We start from the raw sequence: 12,631 nt of genomic DNA, 5'->3' as shown, positions 1-12,631 counted from the left end.
TTTCTGTAAATGAAAGCTCTAGACTGAAGTCTTTATTAGCTGTTAAGGTCAACAAAATATTTACCCCAAAATGTCCTTTACAGCTAGTTTGTCAAAACCAGCATCTGGTCTGGAGAATATACATTGCATGTGTTTATGTCTCTTTATTCCATTTAATATAGCAGAGTCCTTTTATTTTCATGGCTCTAACTCAAAAGATGTCACAGTTTTGGTTTTAAGTACAGGGATGTAGGAAATTTCTTAATGAATGTTTAAATTTTATTTTGTGTATTTTTATCTAATAGTTCTGTTTTTTGCTTTTGTTTTTTAAATTTATTTTTTATTTCAGCAAAACAAGCTATCAATCAGGGGAGATCTCCAGTTATTATAGACAACACTAATACACAAGCTTGGGAAATGAAACCATATGTGGAAATGGTAAATATGAGATATGAGAGAGTTTTTATATTATCAATTTTTTCATATTCTGAAATTTTGGTTACATTGACCTTTATTATTAAAATACTTGTCCTTGTTCTCTAAAGAGGTGTGTTCATTTGCTTAGTTTTTTAAAAATTGGGAATGATGCTTATTAAGCAATATGTTTATCTTGTTAGTTTTGCCTGGACTTGAGGATAGTAATTGGAATTTGTCCATTAAGTGGTCTTAAAATTTTTATAAACTGTATTATTTTAAAAGTAAAACTTTTCTTGGTTGAGCAAATTTAGAAGTATTGTCTAAGTGAAATTTATATCTGTCTGCCATCTTTTTACTTTAAGACATATTCCCTGGGTTTTTGTTTTCTTCCTTTCTTTTGTGTAGGCCATAGGAAAAGGATACAGAGTAGAGTTTCATGAACCTGAAACTTGGTGGAAATTTGATCCTGAAGAATTAGAAAAGTAAGGCACTCAAAAAATTTGTAATCCCTTATCTTTTTTTTTCTTTTTTTTCTCCTTTACATGGTCAATTTCTTTACTAGCTTTTGCTTGTTATATCTTTGGTACCTGTGAATAGGGGCTACTACTACTCACTTTCTGTTAAGAGGAACATTGACTTAAATGCAAGGTGTTTGAGGATCTTTGCACTGTTAAATTTCATTAAATGTCCCTTGTTAAGTGTGTTTGTTGTTTTTTCTTATGTGAATTTCTGCATTGTTTCCCAGTTTGTTGAATGCTAATGGAGATGCAGAAAACTGAGAGAAAAGTTAGGACTTTTCCCTCTGCTTTTTAGCTAGGCCACTTCCTGCATTGCCTTTCCAACTTCATCTCCTTCCCATTTTAGATCCCATTAACCCTTTCACCTGGTGCTTTTATCTCTCCCCTTTTCCCATCTTTACTGCTACAGATCCGTTATCCCATACCCAAGATTCTGGGAATCAATGTGTTTTGGAATTCAGATTTTTTTTTTTTTTTTTTTTTCAAATTTTAGAAAGGAAGTATATAGTGCATATACCTAATTGTAACACTCCTAGCAGAGTTTGGGGCAGCATGGTATAATCAGACATCTTAATATTTCTGCAGCAGATCACGAATGGTCAGTCTAAGTAGAAAGGAAAGATTCTACATTGTTTAATGTTATTTCTGAGTAGATCATGCTGCCAAATGAGTACAGGCGTGGTTAGACTTTGCTGCTACATGAGTCAACAGAAAACTGAATTTTCAGAGCATTTTAGATTTCAGGATTTGTGGTGAGAGATTGTGGACTTGTATTACATTCAACCCTGCTCTTCCATTTGTCTTTACCTTCATCCCTTTCCCCTAGTTTTCCTGACTATGACTCGTTTTTCTTTCTTCATTTTCATCGGGACACAACCCCCTTTTGGTAACAACTTTAAGATGTAATTCACATACCTTACAATTTACCCATTAAAAGTGTACAATTCAGTGGTTTTCAGTATATTCACAGAGTTGTATGACCATCACCTCTCTTTTTAAAACCATTTTTTCCTCCCACCTCAGTTTGCCCTCTTCTAGCTTAAAACTGTTATTCTGTGTATGGTGTTCAACTAATTTAATTCTTGCCCCTTGCCTTTCATTCCTTTTGTACCTTTGAATTTTTATTCCTTTGGTTACCTTTCTTTCCCTTTCTGACTTGCATGCCAAATCAAATTTATGAAGAGTTAAACTGATAAATATTATTAATATCTGGTATTGTTTACCTGCCTCTCTGTATATTGCACCTCAGGTAGAAGAGAGAGTTTAAAAACTAAAGATATTTGGGTTATGCTGAATAAATGAATTAATGAAATTGTTACACAGTTAGGCTTTATTTACATTTGAGACTGTTGAAATGTATTATAATTCTTAATATAAATTAACTTTACAAAATAAAGTAAGTTTAACTGATATCTAGTATAGTTTGACAGATTTTTTTTGTAAAGAATTGATTGAATCATCAGTTTTGACTCCTTGTGGATTTCTATAGCTTGGCCAATTTCAACCTTGACCTCAGATCTCTCTTTTTTTCTCTCTTTTTTATTTTTCGATCTTCTATTTTTTCTCTCTCTTGGTTTCTCTTCTCATCTTTAACCTAAACATCAGTAGTTTTGAAAACTAAACATTTCTTTTATGTCTTTTTTCTGGAAAAATGAGTTAGTTTTAGTAAATCTAGAACTATAACATTAAATATAAAATATGTTCTGTGTGTTTTGCCATGTCCAAGTCAAGTTACGGAAAACTACAAGTGTAAAATACATTGTAAAAGTTTCTTTGAGGGTCAAGAATACTTTTTAAACCACTTTTTGTTATCACAATTAAACTCACAGAAAAGTACATAAAATATAAATATGCAGCTTAACAAATTTCTTATAAAACAGATGTTTATTTAACCATTACCCATGTCATGAGAGCATTACCAACACTTTAGAAGTTTTTTGAGTTCCTTTTCCCAGTAACAGTTCCGTAATTCCCTGGTAATTACTTACTTGCTTTTCCTTAAAGCTTTTTTTTTTTTTTTTTTTTATCCTTTGCTTTAGCATCATGGTTTAATTTTTTCTCAAACTTTATATAAATAGAATTATACAGTATATATTCATTATATCCAGTTTCTTTCACTCAACATTACGTTTGTGAGATATGTATAAATTGTATCTCTAATAATATAGTTTGGTATCAATAATAAATTTTTTTTAATAATGCAAGTGTGCTAAAATAACTTCTAGAAGTGATATATATTTTATATTGATTTTTGTCAGTCCTGGAAGCCCACTCAGTTCTTCTATAATTTTCAAAACAGTATCTCATAATTTTTTACTTTGTTGTTTAAAAAGAGGGGAAGATTAACTCAGTGGTTCAGTGAATCAGTAGTTAGTTCTGTGTGAAGAAGGTGTAATCAGTTAACATTTTGCTGTGATTTATGGTATCGTTAAGCCTTTTTAAGATATTGTTTAAACCTGAGAGAGCCTTTTTTTTTTAATGTGAGGTGTATCTTCTGGTATTTATTTGCAAAATGTAATTTAAAATCTGTACTCTGTTACTCTAAAACAGTTTAATCTCTAAGCCTATACATTCTAAAAGAAAAAAGAATTAAAATCCTTTTCTTTTTTGGTAGGAGGAATAAACATGGTGTTTCTCGAAAGAAGATTGCTCAGATGTTGGATCGTTATGAATATCAAATGTCCATCTCTATTGTAATGAATTCAGTGGAACCGCCACACAAAAGCATACAAAGACCTCCTTCACAGGGGAGACAGAGGTGGGGAGGCTCTCTAGGCTGACATAATGAAGTCTGTTACAAATAATCATTTAGTTGGTTATTTTCAGCTAACACATTTGTTGCCGTGCCCTTGAAAAAAAATTAGAGAGCCTGTCTTGAAGTTTAAGTAGTTTCAAATTTAAAAAAAGACTCCGTTGCCTCACAAAAGATGTTCCCAGCAAGTTGTTTAAATTCTAAAGTGTAAATAAAAATTATATAAAATTGTATTTTAAATGTTTTTATAATCTTTTGTTGTAATACCTTTGTTTATTATGAAGATACCTGAGTAGAGTGGGTAGGAACCAGAATGTTTTTCTATAATTGAATTTTAAACTAATTTTATATTTTGTAGATAATATCAAACAGTTTTATAGTTCATACCGAAATTCAACTTTTCATAAAAGTTTAGTATTTTTCCTTGACTATCTTAAATATATAAGAAATACTAACTTGTTATAGGCACCTTAGTTGATTCCTCTATTCATTATACAGGTAAAATTATGTTTCTGCAAATTCATCTGTGTGAAAAAGTATTTCTAAGCTATAACTAGCATATCCCTTATTTAAAACAAAATTCTCTATCAAATACCACACAGTAAGTGTATCAGTCACCTGGGGTGTTTTCTCCGTAATATACGTCTTCATCACCCTTCTTCTTAAGCCATCTCCTATCTCCCCATACCCTTGATTCTGGAATGCATAAACAGGGCAATCACTATATAGTTTGCAAAAGCTCTTCAGGCTATTTTGATAGTATATCACTTTTCTCTATTTAAATTAACGCAGTGTAATTCTAATATAAAAAATATTTTAGACAGTTCCTTAGCATTAGTTGTAGGAAGATTTGTCCCATAGGATATTTTACTTCTCCAGGTTTTAGTTTTTCTATAGAGACAACTGTGTATCTCACTGGATAGTTTTTGTTAGATTGTGTTCTATCACTTAAAATTTTAAAATTGAGATGGGATTCATTTCAGAGATCTTGCAATTCATCCTAACTTTGATTTATCCATTTTTAGGAAAAAATAGAGCTAATTACAACTACTTTTAAAATTTTTTTATGTTTTACATGATAGTAGTTTATGTCCTTTAAGTTTTCTTTCTCCTAAACCAGCCCATTCCAAATCCCATAGTCTTTCTTTTTTTTTCTTTAATTTTTATTTTATGTCAGAGTATAGTTGATTAACAATGTTGTGTTAGTTACAGGTGTAGAGCAAAGTGGTGAATCCCATAACCTTCCTTCCGATGTTGTTTTAAAACCTTTTGGTGTTTTTTCAGCTGTAAATGTTCTCTCACATCTTTATATTACTTTTTAACTAATATTAAATTACTAAGTGATACTAAGTTGCAAGAATCAAAGCTAAATATTAGTACTCAACAAGGTCTTTATTGCATTACCTTTAGTGAGATAAGAATATGATTTCTATTTATTTGTACTAACAGTGCTGTTTACATTTAAATGGGTATTACCATGCTTTATTTTGTGTAACACATACGTATGTTTGTGTATATTTGTTCATCCTAACTAAATATGATGTAGTAGGAATATGCTAACTCATGTTTGTGTGTCAATGTATATGTATTTATTTATATCAATACATACACACATTTCCATTATTCACTATTTTCATATATTTTTTTGTTTCAGAGTAGTACTTCTTAGTATTTGGGCTTACTTTTCCCAGCATTTTATTATGTAAATTGGCATTTTGAAATAATAAAGGATTTAATTTTGGCACAGGTGAAACAACTGGTAGGTATATACTGTGTGTCCCTTTCCCTTTGTCCTTATAAAACTTTACTCAGAAATAATAGTACTGTAAATCTATAGTATTTGAACAGTAGCCAGTTTATTTCGAGGATGTAGAGAATTGCCTTTGGAAGATACAAATTATGAGGAAACATGTTCATGATAGTAAGTCTAAAATAAATTTCCAGATTTTATTACAGATTCCACTTATATCCTAGTACTTCTGAGTAGTAAATAATCATGCAGAGATCGTTAATTGTTGCTGGTTATTTTTAAAAATTATAAATGCTTATTGAGGCAGGGAAATTAACATTCTGGAAGACTTTTTTTTTTTTCTTTTTTTGCCACACTGTGCGGCATGTGGGATCTCAGTTCCCTGATCAGGGATTGAACCCGCGCCCCCTGCATTGGAAGCCTGGAGTCTTAACCAGTGGATCACCAGGGAAGTCCCTAATTTTTTTAAGACAAAGTAAATTAAAAGTTCCCCCAAGCATGTGGCTAATTTTTTTTTGTATTTTTTGAACAGTAACAGAATAGAGGAATGAATATGCAATAAAAGATACCAGAATCACTATTATAAGTCATTGCTTGATGTTAAAAATCTGTAAAATATGAAATTTACCAACTAAGGATTTTTCATCAAAATTTTTTCTTCTATTCAGATATATTCTTTTTTTAAATTTAGGTATATTCTTAATGGAATAGTTCCCCCAGCTGCTACCTGCCATTCTGAGTTGGTCTCCATCACAAAGAATAAAATGGGCATTACTCATCATATTCAACTAAGGTGAACATTTTAGTTAAACAGAATATAATGATAGCTTCTAGTTTGGTTCAGAAAGATTAACTTGTTTTTTCATAGGTTTTCATAACTTGTTTTTTCATAGCCTTGTTTTTTCATAGGAGAAGTGAAAAATAACTTCTCCTTTTTGATAAGTAAATTTATAGTTTTCTATATGTCATAATACTGCTAATAAAAATATTTGGTAATTAAATTGAACTTTTTATACTGCTTTTTAAATTGATAATCTTTCCTTTCAGTATTCACCTTTCTGAAAAAAAAATGTTAGCTTTTTAATATTTTAATGTCCGTTTTAAAGTAAGATTGTTTACAAAAGATTGGGTTGTATTTTGTTGGTGGTATGATAGGGTGGATTTAACTATTTGAAGTTTGCTTATCTCTTGCCTAATTAATATAGGTTACGAAATTTTCCAGTTTTATATATTGGTAAGTTTTGAAAGAGTTCATGATTTCAAAGGATATAAAATATTTATTTTGACCATAATTGAGTTTTTGTTATTGTAGAAATGTCTGATTTTCTGAGCCTGGTTTTTTAAGTATTTATAAAGAAAATTGGTGGTGTTCTCTGAAGAAATGCGTTTGTTCATGTATTATATTAGTATTGGGTTGGCCCAAAAGTTTGTTCGGATTTTTCTGGGGTATCTTACAGAAAAACCCGAACGAACTTTTTGGCCAACCCAATACCTTGACCAGATAGGTTTACCAGCCTTTATTGAAGTTTTATGTAGTATTGTAACATGAATGCAATAACTGAGAATTCAGTTATTAGGGCTGGAGTGTTTTTGTGTGTGTTTGTCTGCAACCCATATAAATAGAGTAATGCCTCTTAGTCTGAAATCATAACAAAGTATTACTTAGTTTTGTTACAATGAGCATTCAGAATAAACATTTGGTGGCAGCAGAACAGCAGATCCAGTTAGCTGTTTATAGAGTTAAATTTTGTAGATTACAACTGATAAATAATTTTTTCTCATTACAATTGTTTGCTGTAATTTTTGTGAAAGGAGAGATTATATTAAGGGATTAATGGGTGTCTTCTTTGGTGATGGTTTTCTTTCTTTACAATTAAATAAGATTGGCATACCAATTTTTATTTTATTTTTTGAATTAAGGTATTATTAAAACAATTGGTTTCCCTGTATGTATGCCAGATTTTCTCCTTAAAACATCCTTAGGATAGCAAGAAGTAGTATTAAGTTCGTTGAAATAGATTCTGAAGGAGGAGTAATTGGTGATTGTCTTGTGTGTCTTTTTTATTCCTTTTTTTTACTTTGCTAAGCAGCATTTAAATAATTCAGTTGATTCAAATTGCCAAGGTCTCAAGTCTAAAATTTTTTCAATTTTGCATGGTTTGTAAATTTCAGAGCAAACCTTGAAAAGTGTATAATTTTGATTTTTGCAACTAAAATCAGAAAACTTGTAATAGAATGGTTATACTTTACATTCAATATCTTTATGTAGACTGCACTGAATGGCATAATTTTTGTCATAGAATATCCATGTGTGTAAACTCAGTTTTGAATGTATCTCCTATGGAAATTCTTAATACATTGTTGCTGTCAAATTATGCACAGGAACAAGGGGAAAGAGTAGCAAAAGAAACTCTGAAAAGAGAGCCTCAAGAGTAAATAGAGAGTAATTTTTGAAGCTAGGACTGTGTTTGGAGAGTTTTGACTTTTTGGTATCTTTAATAGAAGTTTATTTTAGTCATTTAAATTAGAAATAATCTTTTTCTTTCCTTTCCTCCTAACAAATTTTGTTCTCTGAATGATAACCCTGTCATATTCCAGTTGTGAGTATTGCAGTCATTACATATTATAATACACTTCCCAGTACAGAGTCCATTAACTTCAATAAGCTGTCTTAAACTTAAGTATATAGAAAATAGACTATTTTATTTAGCATGGACATAGCCATACTGTGACCCCTAATCTTAGAACTAGACACAATCACATTAACAAGCAGGTGAATGACTGAAGACTTCATCAGGGAGTGTTGTCTAGTTGTTAATATTTCCATGTTGTTTTTTTAATTGAACTGTTTGTAAATTAATGGGAAGATTGAGAGATTTTGAGATGACCTATTGGGCTCTTTGCCTCTCAACTTTATTGGTAACTAAGAGAAAAAAAGTAAGAATAATCTGTTCATTCATGGTTAAAATTGTGTTCAAGTTCAGTACAGTCCATTAAAATACACTTTATTTGGATTATTATTATTATTTTGCAGTTTCAACTGTATTCTCAGATAGGACATGTAAAATTAAAGTTTTACCCTACAACTAGTAATTACAATAATCGCACAGCTTTGTTAGTGTCTCTTCAGTTGTAATTCTGGACTCTTCAGGTTTTTTAGTATGTCAAAATGAAAGAAAATTTGATTTGGGAGAGGTTTGTGGATTCTTTCTCCTCTTTTATTCTTCTGTCTTTTCTATTCTTTCTTAAGAGTATTAGAAATCATGTTGCTCTCTTGTTTTTTTCAGTCTTTTCCTGTACATGTTTTCTTTTTCTTATGTGCATTTTCTGTTCAGCTATCTTCATGTTAACTTCATAACATTTTTAATGAAGATGATGGGATGGTAAGTTACTGTCAAAAATGATGATAACTTTTTTCCCTCCTGTGTTCCACTGAACTCATATTTCCTTATGAACCTTATTTAATCATGTTAAACTTATAGGTCACAGCTTTGCAGTTTCCTGACCCTGTGGTATAGGTAGAACTTTGATATGAAAATACTTGGAAAGATTTATATAGATTTTTAGTCTATCAGTGTTACTCATTGGTTAGGAATCCCATAAACATGGCGTAGTACTTGGATGTATGTATTTGAGAAAAAATTCTTCTCCAGTACTCAAGCCTCATGCTGATAGACTAGTTGATAAATAGTAGTTGGAAATTCACTGTTTTGGAATTCACTGTTATGTCATGATTCTCTAATCTGCCATTCTTAAAGAACTGAGTGCTTTTGAAGGAAAGCTGATAGCTAATTTGAGTTCAGCTTTTACAAGTGACTCTTCATTTCTCCAGTGCTGCTACAATGAGGAATAGGAATTTAATAGCAACAAGCCTTAATTTAATAATACTTATTTAAGTAGCTGCCATTTAGTTAATGCCTGTCAATGCCAGACCCTATTCTAAGTGTGATTATTACAGTTTCTAATTTTTTATAACAATTGTACAGTGTCAAATTTTTTATAAAGAGGAAACAAAAACTTACAGAGTTTAAGCAATTTATCCTATGAACATAATATCTCTAGGGAGCGATGGTAACTGGGATTCAAATATAGTTCAGACATATTCCTCACCATATCCCATTTTATCTTTTAAACCACATTGTTATCTTTGGTTAACTTATTATTATTAATTTAAGGGGGTTTTTTTTCAAGGTAGGAAAGAAATTCCAGTGGAGAGTTGAGTGCATCTTATGGTACCTTTGAATTTATAGGGTTAGAGGTATGTTGACTTACCAGTGAAGCTGAGTGAAGAAATCTGTAAGTGGCCATTAATTTAGAATGTTTAATTTAAGTCAGGATTGAAAGCTAGGATGTCATTTACTGTTTAAACATTTTCTACAAAATATACATTGATAATTGATAATTATATTTCAGCAACATCTTTTCAATTGAAGTTTTACATATGCTGTTGTGCTTTAATGTTTACCTTTTATTTTAATATCTCCTGATTTTAATTAGCACTGGAAATGTGTAGTATTCAATAAATGGATTGTTAAATTATATAAGCTGTTTGTTTTGATGATTAATTTTGAGGTAGTATTTCCTAAACAGATCAACAGTATTTGTAAGTGGTCTTAATGTATTTTTCTTTTAATGTCCACTTATTACTTAAGTGTGCTAGCAGTAGCTGTTATGGAAATTACATCAGTTTTCTGATTTTCTGAAGAATTAGGGATTTTTTCCTTTTGTAATAATTAGCATCCTTTTTCTTTTATGTTGTTTAAATTAATTTTCTAAAATTAAAGAACAGTAAAGGAGCCAGTTACTTAAGTTTGCTGTATAAATAAAATATTGAATTAATTAGATTCTGCAAGGAAAACCTTTAAGTACAGAATGAAGAATTCTTACTGTTAACTATTTGCCTTATTTTGTTTTAGTTAACTTAAAAAATAGAAGGGCTGGATCTTGTTTGGTTTTTCTTAATTCCTTGAGAAATTAAAACTCCTAGTTTGTGGCTTTTTTCATTATTGTTTCTAAATGTGAAATCAGAGGTGGAATTTTTGTTAGAATGGGGAAGAAATAACATTGGTTTCATGAATAGATTAAGATAGATTTTGGTTCACGAAACTGGAAAGCAGTACATTATGGGATTGAGATTATTGGAATAGTGTATAATGTAACACTGGCAAAGATGTGGTTAAAATATTTCATTTTGAATATAAGTAAATTGAAGTATTTATAGGAAATGTGTTAGGAGGCCTGGGCTAGACATTTTGAATTAATTAAAAAGTAGTGAGAAAAAAAATTTTTTTTTTAATTCTGGGGAATGATAGGAAAGAAATTGTTAAAGCTAGAAGACTAGTGGTCTCAAAAGTGATATTTCTCCCTCCCCATCTTCCCTTTGCTGTGTAAAGACTAGTAGAGCCCAGGTATTACATTAAGAAGATTATCTTGTACCCTTAAGGGCCATGAAAGCATGGTCTTCCTTGTCTTGTCTTTGGAGCTTTGTCCTTTAATGAGTCAGTAAATATTTGTTGAATATTAGTCCTAGTCTTCTCCTGAGAGTAGTCAACAACCTTTTGAAATTAAGGACCCATTCATCTAAATAGAGCAACTTTATAGGGCAGTTCGTAATTTAGGAAACATGGAAATATAGAGTGTGAATTAGTTGTGTTTGATACTTGCTAGGAGAGAGAGTGTCCAGGCAGAGAGGAAGGCTCATCCATTTAACTTGTTGTAGCTAACACCATCAGAGACTTGTTCGAGGTTTTTGAACCTCACTAGTAGTCCTTAGAATTGTTGTTTATGATCCAAAAATTAAATACTAGAATACAGATAAGTAAAGCAACCTTGAGACTTTTGATTTTCTATTTCTTTTAGGGTCATTTAGAGCTTATGTTCTTATTTTTTGCTTTAACACTTCTATTCTTACTCTTAACTTTCCCCATGAGATTTCATCATTTCTCACTTGGACGTAGTAGTCTCCCCACTTTTATCTTTGCCACCCTATAATTTTATCCACAGAATAACTAGAGAAAGCTATAATTAAAAAAAATTTTTTTTTACCATAAATTACATCCCTCCCAGGGACTTCCCTGGTGGTGCAGTGGTTAAAAATCCACCTGCCAACGCAGGGGACACGGGTTCGAGCCCTGGTCCGGGAAGATCCCACATGCTGCGGAGCAACTAAGCCTGTGTGCCACAAGTACTGAGCCTGTGCTCTAGAGCCCGCGAGCCACAACTGCTGAGCCTACGTGCCACAACTACTGAAGCCCACGCACCTAGAGCCCGTGCTCTGCAACAAGAGAAGCCACTGCATTGAGAAGCCCTTGCACTGCAACTAAGAGCAGACCCCGCTCGCCGCAACTAGAGAAAGCCCGCGCACAGCAACGAAGACCCCACGCAGCCAAAAAATAAACAAATTTATTAAAAAAAAAAAATTACCTCCCTCCCTGCTTAATTAAACTCTACGTGATCTGGCCCTTGGCTTCTTCCCTGACCCTGTCTTGTACCACTCTCCTCTTCATTTACTACATTTCATCTATACTGGGCTTTTTGTCTGTTCTTCAGATATGCTAAGCTTGTTCTTGCTTTAAGTGCTAGCTGTTTTTTTTGCTCTATTTTTTCTGTTCTTCCTATGCCTAGCATAGTTCTCAACATTCAGGTCTCACTTCACATGTCACTTCCACAGAGAACCTTCCCTGACTATTCCAATCTAAAATAAAGGAACCCCACCCCTGTCACTCTGTTACATTGTCCTGTTTTGTTTTCGTCATAGTAGCTATTAGTAGTTGAAGTTATCTTATTTAATACTGATTTGTTGGGAGTCTTTTGAACTAGAATATAAATTCCATGAGAACCTGTTTATTTTGTTCTTAGGTCTATCCACAGAACCTAAAGCAGTGCCTGTAATACTGTAGGAGCTAAAAAATACGGGCTGAATGATTTTATACCCATTGCTTCTGTTAACAATATTACTCCCCAAATGTGTTTTCTTCTTAAACCTGTCCTCTGCTCTCCAGCCTATATACTTAACTGCCTACCTGACTTTTCTACTTTTAAGCCTGAAAAGTTGAACCTGTGATCTTCTCTCCCATCTATGGAACTCCAGGATTTTTTTTGCATAGCAAATGGATCTACCATCTATCTATTTTTGCACACCAGAGACTTGAGAGTCTTCTTTGATGCCTCCTTTCCCCCTTCATATTGTCCATCAACTGGGGTCTTTGAATTTTG

The 12,631-nt window shown here is 32.0% G+C and overlaps 1 protein-coding gene across 1 annotated transcript in view; it reads left to right on the top strand.

Annotated features, from left to right (window-relative positions):
* The window catches only part of N4BP2L2 (NEDD4 binding protein 2 like 2), a 73,786-nt gene that overhangs the window by 12,119 nt on the left and 49,036 nt on the right, over nt 1–12,631 (top strand). The window contains 4 exon segments of the mRNA XM_036831188.1: nt 329–417; nt 802–878; nt 3,529–3,672; nt 6,108–6,209. Of these exon segments, the coding sequence (XP_036687083.1) occupies nt 329–417; nt 802–878; nt 3,529–3,672; nt 6,108–6,209 (412 nt within the window).

Source organism: Balaenoptera musculus, chromosome 18 (genome assembly GCF_009873245.2).
Source record: "Balaenoptera musculus isolate JJ_BM4_2016_0621 chromosome 18, mBalMus1.pri.v3, whole genome shotgun sequence".
NCBI lineage: Eukaryota > Metazoa > Chordata > Mammalia > Artiodactyla > Balaenopteridae > Balaenoptera > Balaenoptera musculus.
Note: the sequence above shows the minus strand (reverse complement) of the source record. Positions and strands in the feature narration are given on the sequence as shown.